At 36.4% G+C, this 16,124-nt stretch overlaps 1 protein-coding gene and 1 pseudogene across 1 annotated transcript in view; both read right to left on the bottom strand.

Moving 5' to 3' along the window:
* Positions 1-182: 182 nt before the first annotated feature.
* Positions 183-1,385, bottom strand: LOC127528422 (zinc finger BED domain-containing protein 5-like; annotated as a pseudogene).
* Positions 1,386-4,901: 3,516 nt separating this feature from the next.
* tmcc3 (transmembrane and coiled-coil domain family 3) overlaps positions 4,902-16,124 on the bottom strand; it is a 55,661-nt gene continuing 44,438 nt past the window's right edge. The window contains exons 3-4 of the mRNA XM_051931324.1: positions 15,571-15,706; positions 4,902-8,751 (exon numbers count right to left, since the gene is read on the bottom strand). Of these exons, the coding sequence (XP_051787284.1) occupies positions 8,446-8,751; positions 15,571-15,706 (442 nt within the window). The 3' untranslated portion in view covers positions 4,902-8,445. The remainder of the gene's footprint in view (positions 8,752-15,570; positions 15,707-16,124) is intronic.

The raw sequence follows: 16,124 nt of genomic DNA on the forward strand, positions 1-16,124 counted from the left end.
ATACAACTTTTCCACAACATAAGCTTTTTCATAAACGCTCGAATTCTATTGTGAACTGCAAAAATGTCTGATTCGTTTGAACCTTGCAAATACAAATTGAGTTCGTTTAATTTCGAAAAAATATCCGCCAAGTATGTGAGCTTGAGAATGAATTCTTTGTCCAGTAGAGATTCAATATATTCAGTTTTTCCTTCCAAGTAAATTGTAACTTCATTGCGTAATTCCACTAATCGTGTCAGTACTTTCCCCCTGGATAACCAACGTACCTCCGTATGCAGAAGAAGAGACTACCCATTTCTTCACACAGCTTTTGAAATAAACGCGCTTGTAAGGGTTTTGTTTTAATATAATTTACAATTTTCACAGCTGTATTTAGTACTGTTTTGAAATCATTAGGTAATGCTTTTGAAACCAGTGCTTCTCTGTGAAGGCTACAGTGTGTCCACAAAGCACAGGGGCTTTGTTTAAGAACTCTTGTAACGACACTACTATTTTTCCCGCACATAGCCCGCGCACCGTCAGTGCATATATTCGAAACAGTTCTTCCACTGTAAACCTTTCTCTTTTATATAGGAATCAATTGCATTGAAAATTTCCTCGGCCGTTTCACAACTAATTGGCTTGCAGAACAAGATATCTTCATGCGTGTCGTTTTGCCATATATAACGCACAAAAACAAGTAGTTGAGATAGGCCTTGCACGTCAGTAGACTCATCTAGTTGTAGCGTATAATATTTACTATAAACTACCCTCCGGATTAATTCGTCCTCTGCCCATTCAGCCATTTCGTCGATTCGTCGTGCAACAGTATTATTGGACAGTGGTATGCGCTCGATTTCCTTTACTTCTTTTTCTCCAAACATCGCTCCAACAGCATCTTTAATCAATGGTAACACTAAATCTTCGCCAATGGTATGAGGCTTTCCTGCTCTGGCGATCCTTAAGCTAATGAGGTACGAGGCATATACAGCATTTTCATTAATATTAATGAAATGTGAAACAATATTTTTTGAAGATTTCATATCCAACAATTTTCTTTGAAAAAAATCTACTGGCTTATTCGTAAAATGGGAATGCTTCATTTCTATATGACGCGTCAACTTACTTGGGCGCATACTTTCGGTCGCTAATATTTCGTAGCAAATCACGCATTGAGGACGCGGATCTATCGTATCATGATTCCAAGTGAATCCTAGTTTTAGATAATCAGGGTCATATTTTCTTACAACTTTCCGTCGTTTCGATTCATGCGAACTCGTTGAGGGAGCTTGGAAGTCAGCCTCAGTGCCACTTTTGTCATTTATAAGAACATCTTCTGTCTTTTCATCACAATCAACCGGCAGCGGCGACGTTGTTTTTGCTATCCGTTTCAACCACTTTTCCATTATTATATTCAAACGTTAATAATTGTTTTTAAAAAGATTATAAGGGCGTACGCTAACGAACACAACACAATGCGATAAAGAATGTCACAAAAACAAAAGACATCCGGCTGTTAGCCCGATCGGTCGGAATATCGTCTTATGTTTCAGGGCCCACTCAATATTCGCTCGCGACCCATAGTTTGGGAAATGCTGTGTTAAGGTAAAGCTTGGCAGTTAGGCAGTCTGGCTTACCTGTGGGGGTTGACTGGGAGTCCTGCAGAGAAATATTAGTCAAACTTGTTTGAGGCACTTCCCCTCAAACCTGTCGTAAAATTACAAAGAGACTCATTCCTAAAAAGGAGGAAGGGGTTCTTAAACCATCAAACCATTGCTGTCATTATCAATAATGTAACACTAATATTACATTGCTTTGTCGAAGTTACAAATACATACAAAATATTTATCAACTTGTATGCAAAATTTCACATCACAACACTGTGTTTGCATGCTTTCCCCTTTTAGGTGCTCCAGTTTTCCTCACAATGGCGGCAATTCCAAATTAGTTGTGTGTGTGTGTGTGTTAGTGAGTGAGTGAAGGTCTGTGTATGACCGTGTGAACCTGCACTGGCACCCCATTCAAGATCACTTCCTGCATTGTGCCCAATGCTGCTTAGCACTGCCAAGCAAAACCCCAAAGTTAAGTTTAGCAGATTTAGAATATGGACTGAAAGAAAGTTAGGGTTAGGGATAGCCATAAACTGTTCTAAGACAAAGATTGCTATTTTGTGCAAACAACAGTAATTAAGACGTAAGCGTCAATAGGGCTTGCGCCCTAGAAACCAAGTTACCCAAACTATTTTATAACATTTTAGTAATTATTTACCACTCTGATGCTGATCTTTCTGATCATAAAAATTGATCATTACAACAGCAATTGACAAGAATTCATAATTAATTGAAGAATTACGGTATTTGAGGGTTCCTCTAGACTGCCTCTTTCTCTTGCACGATTTGGCTCAAAAATGAATCAGCACATCGTCATCCATTAACAGGCTTAAGTTTCAAGTTTGGTATTTTTCTCTCCAGCTGTTTTAGCTCTAGACTGCCCTCAAGAAACTGTGACACACAGACAGACAGACACAAACCCACCATCGAGATATCAATGTTTTTGGTTTCAGGGGACCCTAAATGTCGAGAGCCATTGAAAACCTGAAATAGAAATTTTTAATGAATCTAAAGCTTTCACTCCTCCCCTATAGATGACAGGTTATGGTGGAGTAGGGCGGAAAGCAAAAAATATTCAAATGTTTTTAGGGTACATGCATCTAAATTTGCTATAATGTATTTCATGGAAGATTCATAAAAGCACTTGATAATTTAAGATTGGCTTATATAAAGGGAAAAATAAATCGCCAATTTCTTCAACTGACCTTTTCCATTACAGGGTTGCAGGAATCAGTGGCTATCCAAACAGCATTAGATGTCAGGCAGTGAGAGGTTTCTGTAGGTACACTCACATCACACCAGTCACCAGTTAATTTAAAGTATTTACTTAACAAAAGGTGACCAGGTCGGGAATCAAGCCCAGAATCCATGAGGTGGCAGTAGCAGCAGTAGTCCCTGCCTCATGATACGGCCCATAGCAATAATAGTTACACTGTTCTTTGTTTTTTTTTTTTAATAAAAATATAAACACTGCAAGTGTCAAGATTTCACTGATCTAAATGAACAGATAAACAAGCTATATTGAAGTTAAAAGGAAGAGATTATGGAGGAATCTTTTGGACAAAGTAAAATAAATATGCAAATTAAATGCATTGGACATTGTAACAATAAAGAACTATAGATTCAATATGTGTGCATAAACAATTAAATTCATCACAAAATGTGGATTGTGTTACTTATTTGTTCATGTCAGTAGAGTTTGCATAAATCTTTAACCATCATCTGCTACATTTGCATGCACTCACTACATGTCAGATGCAGACTGAATTTCAGGTTTCTTAAATGAAAGTAGCTACTTCATGCTGTAATTCTCGTCAATTTTTTCTTGCACTTGTGTCCGCTATGGACACGCATGGTCACAACTTTATTCATGCTGCTCGCTTACCTTGAGAATTCTGGGGGTCATAGGTATGTGCAAGGCTGCAACTGTGCGCATGCCGTCTACTGACGATTCACCAGTCAAAACACAGCACTTGCTAGAGCCCACCACCTCCACTGTGACAGCTTTCATTTCAAGCCACCGCTGCGTGCATAGTCATAGAATACTGTAAAAGAAGAAATAATTAAATAAATACTTAAACAAAAACATTTTTCATGACAAATGTAATTATTTCTGTTCAAATATCATTGTGGTTTATAAGTATTTGTCACATTTCACAAAACATGTATTTATTTCATTTTACCCAAAATATTCCTCCATAACAGGTACAGTGTTTTCAGTATATTCAGATAAGGGTCAGAAAACAAGGTCAAAATAATCCTTCTTCAAATCATATGGGCAAAACAAAAATTGAAATTGCTAACAGCTTATGCCAGCATTTTTGTATTAATAATTTGCTCAAGAAATATATTCTCTTGTAATTTGCTAATTGTCTAGAAACCAAGTGCAGAAAAGCTGTATGGCTGTCATGATACTATTAGCATGCAACACTCAAAAGAACAAAACGTGAAAGAATAACATCATTTATTTCTAATCAAACGATAAGCGAAATGATGAATATGAATAACATGACTTTAAAATTAGGGTTTGAAAAAAATACATATTATCAGTACTGTAGTATGTTTCAGTTTTATGAATGCTGCACTAATGAAAGCTACTAAGTTTAAACAACTCCAGAAAACCAAACTTACCTGAGAAATACTTTTTGGTTCAAACTGTTTAGCACTATATACAGGTAAACAGATCAAACAACATTTGCACTAGTATGAGCGATTTGTTAACATTTTTTCTGAAGAAACAAATGGCTAATTGTAATAAACATCTTTTAACACTAGATGGAGACAAAGCTAAACATTTCAGTTTACATCTGCCAATTTCCTTGAGACGACTCACCTGTCCAGGGAAGGTTCAGGCCTGTCTGCCATATGCTGAACTGAAAACTTAGGGAACAAACCCCCGAAACAAGCAGGAGCAGAAGAAGTTACTCAGCACCTGGTGATGTCTATGAATCACCGACTAAAAGCAGTCATTGCTTGCAAGGGACATGCATCTAAGTATTTAATGTGGCTGAGTCAATAGACCTGCCATTGCTACGTCCCCAAATATGAAGGTGTCCGAAAAGGGGGGTTGGGGGGAGGGGGGCCATCATGTATAAGTGCTGCTTTCATTTCTACATGGTGTGACCAAAATGCATGCAGATAACCTTAAACGAACGCCTGCACCGTGCACTCTAAATATTATAGAGGGCACTGTATTATCATGTATACTGTATAAAGAAATAATAATGAGAAACAACTCAACAATTCAATATTCTTAATTTTTTTTAAGACATTCATAATCTGACAAACACACACACACAAAAATTGTTCAAAATGTATTAAAAATACTCTTTATTAGAAAAATGGCCAATTAGACTAAATAAGTTTTCAGGGTGGGATTAATTCATTTTCCAACAGAATGTAAATTTCAGATTTTGTAAAATTAAAAAAATAAAACATAATAATAATCAAATATAATATACATTTCCATTTTACAATTTTTGTTCTCTCCAATTTACATTTTCAAGAAAATGTTTACATTTTTACAAACTGAGATGAAAGAAACAAGACAACACCAAAGAACAAGAGTTTGAAGTACATGTCTAATGAGTCCATCTCAGTAACAGATCAGATTAAGGGTGAAATGTATTTCTTTTGACAAAATAAAAAAAAAAAGATTATAAAATACCAAACATCTATGGAATATCATTATGGAAATTTGGAGAAATCAAGTGGCTTTCATAAGAAACAGAATGTACTGAATTATTTACAGAAATTCCTTTTTCCAACCACAATTAATTCCTTCTGAACAATGAAAGAAACAATTCTAAAATGAAGGCATCCTACACTTAAAGTATTAATAGTCTGCGGATTAATACCATTATGTATTTTATTACAATAACGGTATTTTCTATCCGTCCATCTTCTAATCCCCATTATTCTTGTACATTAGTGTGTCAGCTCACTGCACAAACACACACACACACACACACATACTCAAACAGAAACCTTTTAGAGTCATCAGTTAACATGACCTGTGTATCTATAGGACTTTGGAACTGACTACTGTGCCACCCTGCTCCTCTTTACATTATTCCAATTATCACTTGCATACAGTCTGAAGAAACTATAGTTACTGTATGTGAATGCAGTATAGATGACAGGTCAGGCACTCTTGTTTTGTTATTAATGAACAATTAAAATTGTATGTCCTTACATTACATTAAACCAACAAAAAACAAATGAGCTTCACAAAAATGAAGAAGCAGGCCCTTTCTCTTTCTTTATAGTTTAGACCCATTACCATTCTCTCAAGTTTGTTTTCTGTTAATCATCATGTCCCAATTAGAGAAATAAAGCATTTTGTCTGTCACAGCAGCACAACATGAAGATAAGCTGGTTGGTATAAACTCACCTACCATTAAATTAAACATTGCATTGTATGGTTCACTCTTCATCGTCCAGCTCACACATTGTCTCACTTACTGTCTCACTAATGCCAGTTCTAGCAGCTTGTCAGTTTTGCTCAACATTAAAGCCTGATGCTTTAAACCTTTTCAAAGGCAGTGTTTTAGCTAACTACCCACTTTAACACACATTAGTTTATTGTGCAAAAAGACCCTAAAGAAATTAAAAATGATTATAAAGAATGAGTATAGTAATACACTACAAAGTTGTTAATGTTACTGGCATCCATGCAGTACAGATCTGGTGAAGAAAAATTTATGGCCGGAGAGAAAATTTAAAAAGTTACATATAGATCACACAAGCTGTCGGATAAGGAAATTTGGCCAACAGGCAGTTCACAGAACTATTCACATTTCCATGAGGATATTGCACTCTTCCAAAAAAATGCTTCCAGTATTTAAATTTGTAAACAAACAATAAAATAATTTGTAGTACATACATGCTAGCATGATTTGGTGCTCAGTTATTTTTATACATTAAAATCAAACTGTACATTGTCCCATTTGAAACACAAACATTACACTATAATCGGACAATTTTCAGGAATTTACACATAACAGTAATCAAAGTGAAGTTTCTAAATTCATACAATACAATCAAACAGGAGGCATGAAAATATATGAAACAACAATTGCATTGCACCATGCAGCAGTTACATAGTGGTTAAGGTTGGGCCGATAAATTGAGTTTTTAAATGTTGATATATTGTAAGAAAAACTATCTATAAAATTGTGTGACAGATGGCCGGAGACCTTTCCTGGCTAGGAGACTGTCGTAAAGGAAGGACCAGAGAGCAGATATGCACAGGACACTGCCTCCCCCGGATCGCTAGATGGCAGCCCACCTCGGTTGCAGCAGTGCCTCAGATTCCCACAGGTCTCCATGGGAGTTGGATTTTGGCACAGCCCTGTTGGGTTCTGTGGGGCCACCAGGGGGAGCTGCAGAGCCCTACTTTGGGCTTCCACCACACCTGGGAGTACTTCCAGATAATGCCGATGGGCCACCTGAAGTGCTCCCAGGTGCAGCATAAAAGCAGCTGCCTCACTTCATTCAGCAAGTCAGAGTCGGGAAGAAGGGAGGAACGAACAGGAGGAGGAGGAGGAGGAGGAGGAGGAGGAGGAGGAGGAGAAGAAGAAGAAGAAGAAGAAGAAAAAAAAACTACTGCTATACTGTGTGTTTCTTGCTGCGGATAATATAGAGGAATAAGTAAGGTATAAAGAAACAAAAACTGATGTGGATATAAAGTAACCAACATAGCTTAACAAAAAGTTATACATTTTAGAAACAACATCTCTGAGCCTGTAAATACTGAATTATCCATCTGAATTAGGCAAATCAACATTGCAGTTTAACTGAAACAGGAATATCTGTGGTAAGCTCAATGAGAGGTGAAGCAAAATGACACCTTTTATTGCAATATGCAAGCTTTCAATGCAACTTGGGCCCATTCTTCAGGGAGTTTGTAAGTGTGGCAAGTTCATAATAAACTTGCACACTCTGCAGTGAAAGCTCTTCTTCCTTAACACTACTGTATGTTTGGGAGACTGTTGACTTGCTAAAGTATTTTCATCCTGGACCCTCAAACTTGGGGTTCAATGTGTGGATCATGTCTTTAAATGAGGGCTGTCATACTGTGTGAAATGACAGCATAACATGAGTCAAAAAACAGGTAACAGCATCAGTGCAGGAATTCCGTCTGTCACTATCCTCTTTCCATTTTTCCACTTTTGCAAACTAAATTACTACATGTCTGGCATCCCCTGCAAAGCAGAAGGTTTCTTTCCACAAGAAGACTTCACACTGATAATCAGTTTAGCATACTGTGCAACACGTTTAGTCATCAGATGTGCTAGGAAACTTCTTCATTGTTTTTTGCACAGTTGACATTAGCGGGATTAGCACCATAGTCATTCAGTTTAAAACCAAACAGGTACTATTGCATTTCTCTAGACACAGGATCATCCATTGCTTTCTCTTGCATTCGACTCCATGTGACAGCATGCTCTGGCATCACCATGGAAATCTTTTATTCGTGTGTGTGCATAACTGTTTTGCAGCAAGCTTTTCAAAATTAGAATTCTTGCTTCTCATCTGCCCAAAAGTATTTTGAAAACTGCTCTTTGGTTGTTTAAAATAATATAAACCATAAACGCCAATTATCTCAAAATAGAATAAAATTATCAATATAAAAGCAAAATATCTAACTGTTAAACAGTCTCAAAATATTGGCCCAACCAGAAAGGTATATTTAAAACAGAAATACCACAGTGTGTCCATCATTGTATCATAGTCTTTGTATTTAATTTAGCACAATAGTAAAATAAATTTGAAAGTAAAATGTCTTTAGGACTGGAAAATCAAGTTACCTGGCTTATTTAAAAACAAAAATAAAAGAAAACATACATGAAGCTCAGTTAGGTAGCAGTACACGCTCAATGGCACACTGCAAGTTGTCCCAGTTCTTCCAGAAGATCGCAAGGAGTGTAACAGCAAAGAAAGTACATACAACATGTAATCTACTCCTCATGAGTGGAGCAGTGAATTTGGCAATAGTAGAGACACACACTAGGATGACTGTGACAATAGCAAGCATGATATTAATACATTTTCCCAGAAGTACTTTAGCATCTGTGTTTTCCAACTGTATTACTTGTTGCTGCTGTTGCTGTTGTAGCTCAAGTTTGGAAATTCGAGTTTGGCATGACTCCAAAGCTTCCTAAAAAAAAGACAACCAATAATGTGATAAAAGCCATGAAACACTTAATTTTATACAAATACATTTAAATGAACAAAACGAATTTTGATTAAAAGAGGCCATTCAGTTTAACTTAGCTGATCAGTTTCTATTCATCCAATTCTTTCAAAAAACATCAGTTGAGAACTGAAGGTCATAAAAGTACTACTACAGATATGTAAAATGTTACTTATTGCAATTTTTTACACAGAAAATGAACTGAACCAGTTCTTTAACAGGTTTCATTCATTCTTGTCAGTCCAGCCTTCCTACAACACTGCTAGCCTCTTTCTGCCAGCTAAGGAGGTACTGGAATCAGAACTGCCATACGCACAACCTACAATGACATCACACCTGTAGTCTCCAGCCCCCCTTCATTCCCTGGATTGTGTGTCTCTTCTGATCAAGTGAGGAGAGAGCTGGGAAAACTCTGCATCAACAAGGCTTCAGGGCCAGATGGAATCAGTCCCAGGGTGCTGAAAACATTTGCCAGCCAGCTCAGCGGAGTCCTTCAGCACCTTTTCTCCCTTTTTCTCAATTTGCAGAGCTGTTGAAAACATAACGTGTGTTCCCAGTCCCAAAGGAATGGAATTCCAGTTATCCTAAGGACTTTCAGACCAGTTGCTCTTACTTCATATATCATGAAGACCTTTGAGAGGATAGTCTTAAATCAGATATGACCCAAGGTTTCAGAACATCTGGATCCTCTGCAGTTTGCCTACTAGACATATACAAGAAGGTCCAGAGCAGACTGTATTTGCTAAAGTGAATCAGTTATTTTTATGTGTACAGCAAGCTGCTGGAAATATTCTACCACTCCATAGTAGCCAGTGGGTTGTTCTATGCTGCAGTCTCCTACGGAAGCAACCAGCACAAACAAAGCACAATGCTTGAACAAACGTATCAGGAAATCCTACTCCATCACAGGGTGAACCCTGGACACACTGAAAGATGTTGTGGAAAAGAGGATGGTGGAAAAATGGGATGCCATCATGAAAAATCCCCATCCAGGGGTCACTCTTAGTTTTAAATGCAATTCCCATTAATTTCCACTGATGTCCTAAAGTACGAGATTCACTCTTGGAGCACTCTTAGCCACAGTCTTATTCCACCATGGTGTGCTCAGAAACGCCTCTGGGGGTCTTTTTTCTCCACCACTATTAGGCAATTTAATGCTTCTTCCCAATGTACTCATTAAGTTTATCTTTATTGATTGATTGGCTGTATTATCTGTCCTGAGTCTGTATTTTTGTTTTTATGTTTCTGCAGCTGCATGTGAATTATCTAATGTAATTTTTGGTTCCCCTGTATTTGGTATGGCATGTCACCAAAAACAAATCTTGAAAGTTAATATAAATGATGAAGCAGAAGTGTTTCTAATGTGTGTGCAAAAGTTACCCTTAACTAATTTTCATCTGTCTCCCCATGTTATTGTTGAAGAACGCAGATACTGTGTGACTATGAGCAAGTTACTTCAAATGCCTATGCTCCAATTTGGGGAGGGCGGGGGGGGGGGGGGGGGGGGGGGGGCGGAGAATAACTACTTCTCTCTCTCATATGTTGTAAGTCTAAGATAAAGGTGTTTGCCAAATAATAACAAGAAACAGCCAGCATCCACTGTAGCCTATATCCCATATTTTTGGAATTGGTTTAGTCTCATTTTCCTAAACTTCTTTAACTGTGTTAAATCTTTTATTAGCAAGGAGAATAAAACTGCACACACTAACGGATGACCATACTGCAATCTATACCAGTTTTCAGCGTAACCTTAGTAGACAGCAAACGATCTTTGAACAATTATTTATAATGTAAAAGATCATGTTCCCTGGACATTAACATTATATTTTAGACACATAATAGTTGTCACACATTCAAATATACAGTATTTAAAATCTGGATGCAAATGTATCACTACTTCCGTAACAGTATGCTGTGCCCTGCATACAGATGTTTCACTTGGCAAGTAAAGGGCATTGCAAATACAAAGACAGTACCGAAAAAAGAATTTCAAATAAAGTCGGCCAGAAGAAGAAAAACACGTGCCACTTTATTTAGGGTGGTGTATTTCCACAATTTGGTGAGTAATAATGTTGTCTAAATGGTTTTATTTTTATGGATTATAGTGGTAGGCATCCATTTTTATTTAAAGAATATATTCAGTGTTAAGTACTGCAGGTGTTTTTACGTATATTTATTAAAAGATAATTTTGATTTTAACAAATTTAATATTGAAGTTGTGTTAAGGCCCTTTAACACTATAACACTATTAAACTGCTTGTAAAGTTATTCGCCATTATTTTTAAGGACACTGTTGACATCTAATCATTTCAGCATGGAGCGGTTTAGAAAACTCTTCTTAACTGTAGTTTTCGTGGAGTTTCAGCGAAACACTTTTTCCATTGAAATATATGGTAACGTTAGTAAAAGGCTTCGATGATATCAAGGCTTAAGCAGGAAGCTTCTAAACTACATAAAGGAAAAAACATGCCACACCCCTTGGAAAGTGTAGAGACAGAGGTCTTCATTGACCCTGAGCTGTAGGACCCAGATCATACTTTTTTAAGCAACAGAACCCAATAAGTGTGTTTGGTTAGGGTCCCTCAGGTTGATCATAATAAGGAAACACCCTGTTACGTATTCAAGCCATAAATTGTTGCCCCAGGAATGTAATTATTCCACTACTGAAAATGAATGTCCGGTAATAAAAGAATACAGTGGAACCTCGGGTCACAAACGTCTCAGACTATGTACAAATCGGGTTACGACCAAAAAGTTCACCAAACTTTTGCATCTGTTCTCGACCACACACTCGGGTGACAAACAAGCCAGTTGCCTTTACGTTCATACGTGCCGATGATTTCCGCACGTGTTCAGTCTCTCCCTGTGCATTCCCTGTGCAGCGAGAGAGAGAGAGAGTGCGAGCAAGAGTATATATATTTACATACAGCTCGTATGGTCCGGAACGGATTAATTGTATTTACATACAATCCTATGGGGGAAATTACTTCGGGTCACAACCAAATCGGGTTGCGACCAGAGTTTTGGAACGAATTACGGTTGTGACCCGAGGTTCCACTGTATCTAGCAATAAAAAGGGTGGTTGAAACATTCTGTATTGCCTTTGGGGTCACAAGACACACATTCAACGCTCACTAGATGATTTATTCAATTGTGGCCTTTCAATTTTTCTGTTCAACACCATCCCGGTAAACACCATGTTTAGCAGGATAGTAAAAGGCCAAATAAATTAATGGAAAAATAAAATTATTATCTAATTTGAGCAGTCCATTTATACTTAGACTGGGCTGAAATGTGTGTATAAACAAAATTTAGTGCAAATAATAAGAAATAACACATCTGTATCAGAATTAGCAGAGTTTTGTCAGGAACCTGACCCAGAATTTGAGTACTGACTCAATCCTAACAATTTGCTTTCTTTACCAGGCATCACTATTGACTATACAGTTTCAAGAAATACTCTGCAACTTTCATATTTTCTCAATACATAAACTATATGTAACAATATTACTGTTTTTAAAAGATTTAATTAAAACAATAAAAATGCCAGCTACATGGCTATCCACACAGTAGTAGTAGTGGAAGTAGTGATACACTGTTGTATAATTAGAAGGATGCTAAAATATAGTTGGTATTAGCTTTCCAAGTACATATTTTCTAGTACGAGAAATTTAATCATAGCATTTCACAGTGGCATTTGGCATCCATCTTGACTTGGGTCTGAAACAAAAAATATACACTATAAACTACAAATACTAGAAACTTTCAATTCACATATAGTATTTTAGTACACAGAAACTAATCTTGGGGCACTGACAAAATAATATATAAAGGCACTATCGACTATACCTTTCAGTTATGTGCTCAAAGGTTTCTGAACATCCCTCAAAAATAACTGTTTGTAAATCTATTATTCTCCTTGAATCTTATGATAACAACTGAGGACACTGAAGAAGGAGTCTTAGTGTGGACTGAGGAGGCACAAGTGCTTTGCTGGCATACAGTGTGTGGACAAATGTTTAATCTGCTTTGAATCTCTATGTACAGCTTTATTTTAACGTAGTATTTGCTCCTTTGGATATTGGCTACTACTAAGGGATGTTGCAGTGCTAGTTACAGCATTATTTTCATATTAAAAAAGTTTTTGCTGTTTATCCACCCAAAAAGAAGAAAAGGTAATAAGACATTTAAGTCTGTGGTTGTGTGTGCATCAGTACCAGACCTCCTAATAGCTGTTCTCTTGTTTCTAAGCTTTAATGGAAGAAGCAAGGAAGACAGCATTGTAGCAGTAGACAAGTTTGTTAATTCATGTTTGTTTTAAAATTCATATTAGTTCTTGTACTCAAGTATGAAGCTGCAAAAATAGAGAGTGCTGTGTATATTTTAGAAAAGTTTTGTAGTTAAATACGTAAATCCACATACATTTGGAAAAAGCCAAACAGTAAGAAACAGCAAAAGACAGTTTGCATCAAAAATACATAAAAAGTTAGGAAGCGGTTTAGTCATGCTGAAAAGATTTATTTAGATGACTATGATTGAAATTATTAATTCTAATTCAGAAAGCAGCTGTCTGATGCTGTTAAGGTGAGCTACTGTTCTTCCACAACATCCATATATTTAAAAATAAAAGAGCTGGGAAGCACAAACTTTACACATTCTGACAACACCTTATAAAAGCTTGACAAAAAAGAATTGATGAAATCATTATTTCTGAATACAACTACAAACCAAACTGATGATCTGTTCATTTTATCATTCTGTATCACTTTAAAATATTTACAAGCACGAAAGTCTCTAAGTAAAATCTGGGTCAGCAAGGGCCCCCAAGGGCACACATAAATAGACCATTATTTAGGTTTCCAAAATACAGATCAGATGCCACAAACATCAATGTTTAGTTTTCTGTTATGACTGCTTATAGCTAGAAAAAAAATGATAACTGCACCAACTGTTATACAATACAAAGTTCAATAGACATTTTCATTCTCCTCCCAGCTAAACAAGAGATACTATACAGTATGTAAACAAGGTATCTGAAGTTCAGATTGATACTTGCAATGAAAGCAAAAGCATTTTGTCCAAAAAAAGAAAAATTAAAGTGTAGTTATTACAAAATATATTTCAAGCAATTATAATGGCATTAACATTAGACACATAAGCAAAAATATATTTTTGAGATAGATATGACAGTGTTTAAATTTCAATATGGGATTGCGGGAATTACATATTTTATAAAAAAAAAAAAAATCCCTCATTGGTTTCATGTAATAAAGCAGGAAAATGCCACTGGCTCTTTTATAGAAACAAAAGCATATGCATACCTACAGAAGGCAATCATTACTGCCAAATTTATTGTATTATGGTGTGACATAATTTGTGCATGATTTGACAGTGCAACAATATGAATAATCCGCCGTGAATTTGCAAGCATTTTATCTTGTAGCATCTTCCAGATGAATAAGGGAATAACAGACAGCTAATAACAGCACCATGCATAGTTCTGATAAAGAAACTGAGTCTTCAAATTTATCTTCGAAATGTAATGAAGAGGACTACGGTTGTCTGCCAATTCATTTGTTAAGTTTCCACCCGGTTTATCCATTTTAGAGTCAAAAGAAGCGAGTGCTTATCCTGGAGGGTTTGGGCACAAGGCAAGAACCAACCTTGGAAAAAGCACTACTCCGTTGCGGGGAAAAATCATGCATGAACCCAAGTTCAGTTGCATAGAGACAACTTAAGAGTTCCCATATAACCTAACCTGCACCTCTGGGGGATGTGGGAGTAAAATCCAAGCAGACACAGGAGGATGAGCAAACTCCAAACAGGGAAGGTAACCTGCTACTGTAGCACATAAAAATGTATTCAAGTTTAAAAACCTAGTATACAATGGCAATGAAATAAGCCACTCTAAAAGTTCACTTCAAAATAAATCAATGAGTCAATGTTTCGCAAAAATGTAGTTTTAAAGCATAGGACATACCCCTGGGGTGATGTGTAATCCTTTAACAGTAAAACAGAATTACAGAGACTTGCAATTGTGAAGCTGCTTATCTTCAGTGCTAAACAAGAATTAATTTACGCTACATTTGTAAAGATCATGACCATTCGTTTTTTGAGGCCAAGAGGGTGTCCATCTGTTCAACAAATACTGTATGTGATAAAAAAGTGAAAGCATATATGCCACATATTAAGAGACAGTGATATAGTCTCATTAATTAACTTAGGGTGTGCTGTTCTAGGTGTAATTCTGGATGGACCCAGGCACATGCAATAGCAAACATTGAATCACTTACGTGAGCCACCTTCACAACAACATAACAAGGACTATTTTGGCAGAAATTCAGAACAATGAATACTTTAAATTAGGTACTAGTAGTAAGCTTAACTTCCCTACATTTGCTGATGCCAAATAAATAGCTCTGATACAATGATGTTTGGATTTTAATTTTCTTAATATTAATTTGAACAATATTTATTTTTCAGTAACTGAACAATAAATTTGGTATAACATTAAGATAAAACAGGTAGTCCATTATAATCATATTATTATTCTTTTAAAATCTCTGCTGAAATCCCTTAAGCCTATAAATCCCACCCACTGCACTTACATGGAAGTGAATTTCATTCAGTCAGAAAGTAAATTCAGGCCTTGCATGAACAAACAAAATCTCCAATAATGCCCAAAACACTGAATTACTGTTAATTACCAGTTTAACTTAGTAGCTACGAAAATGGCTTGATGAAATCAAAGAAAAGAATGAGATTTGTGCCTTAGTATATCACCTCAATGTCTCTTGCACGTTCATATGCCTGGTATGCTGCTTTTTCTTCAATACTTGCTAATTCTTGCTTTAGATTTGAGGTTTCATGTTGATGTAGTTCAGTGAGATCATTTAGTTGGTCTTCTAAACGTGCGTACCTGTTGGGAAAGCAGTGCACATCATTTCACCATACAAAAAACGACAAAAAGAGATACAAAAATGTCCCTGATTTTCTACTGTTAACCAAAATCTGTAAAAACCAGTAACATTTTAACTTCAAAATTTAACAAACAGCACTGGGGATTTATAAAAATAACCGTCATAGCAGGCAAAACTCCAAGGAGTTTTTTACAACAGCACTTCAATAAGGTTGAAAATAATATTTTTCTGGCTAAGCACTAACACTAGTTATTTTAAAATAAAATATCCTGACTCACCTTACTGAAGAAGTAACAGCTTACTGAGGAGGCTCCAAACAATATAAAAGTAAAAGAATAAATGCAGGCCTCACTTCACAAACTGACCCTCAAATTGATCAATTTTAAATAACCCACAAGACTAAGAAGGTTGTTTACT

The sequence above is a fragment of the Erpetoichthys calabaricus genome, chromosome 1 (assembly GCF_900747795.2).
Source record: "Erpetoichthys calabaricus chromosome 1, fErpCal1.3, whole genome shotgun sequence".
NCBI classification, from domain to species: Eukaryota; Metazoa; Chordata; class Cladistia; order Polypteriformes; family Polypteridae; genus Erpetoichthys; species Erpetoichthys calabaricus.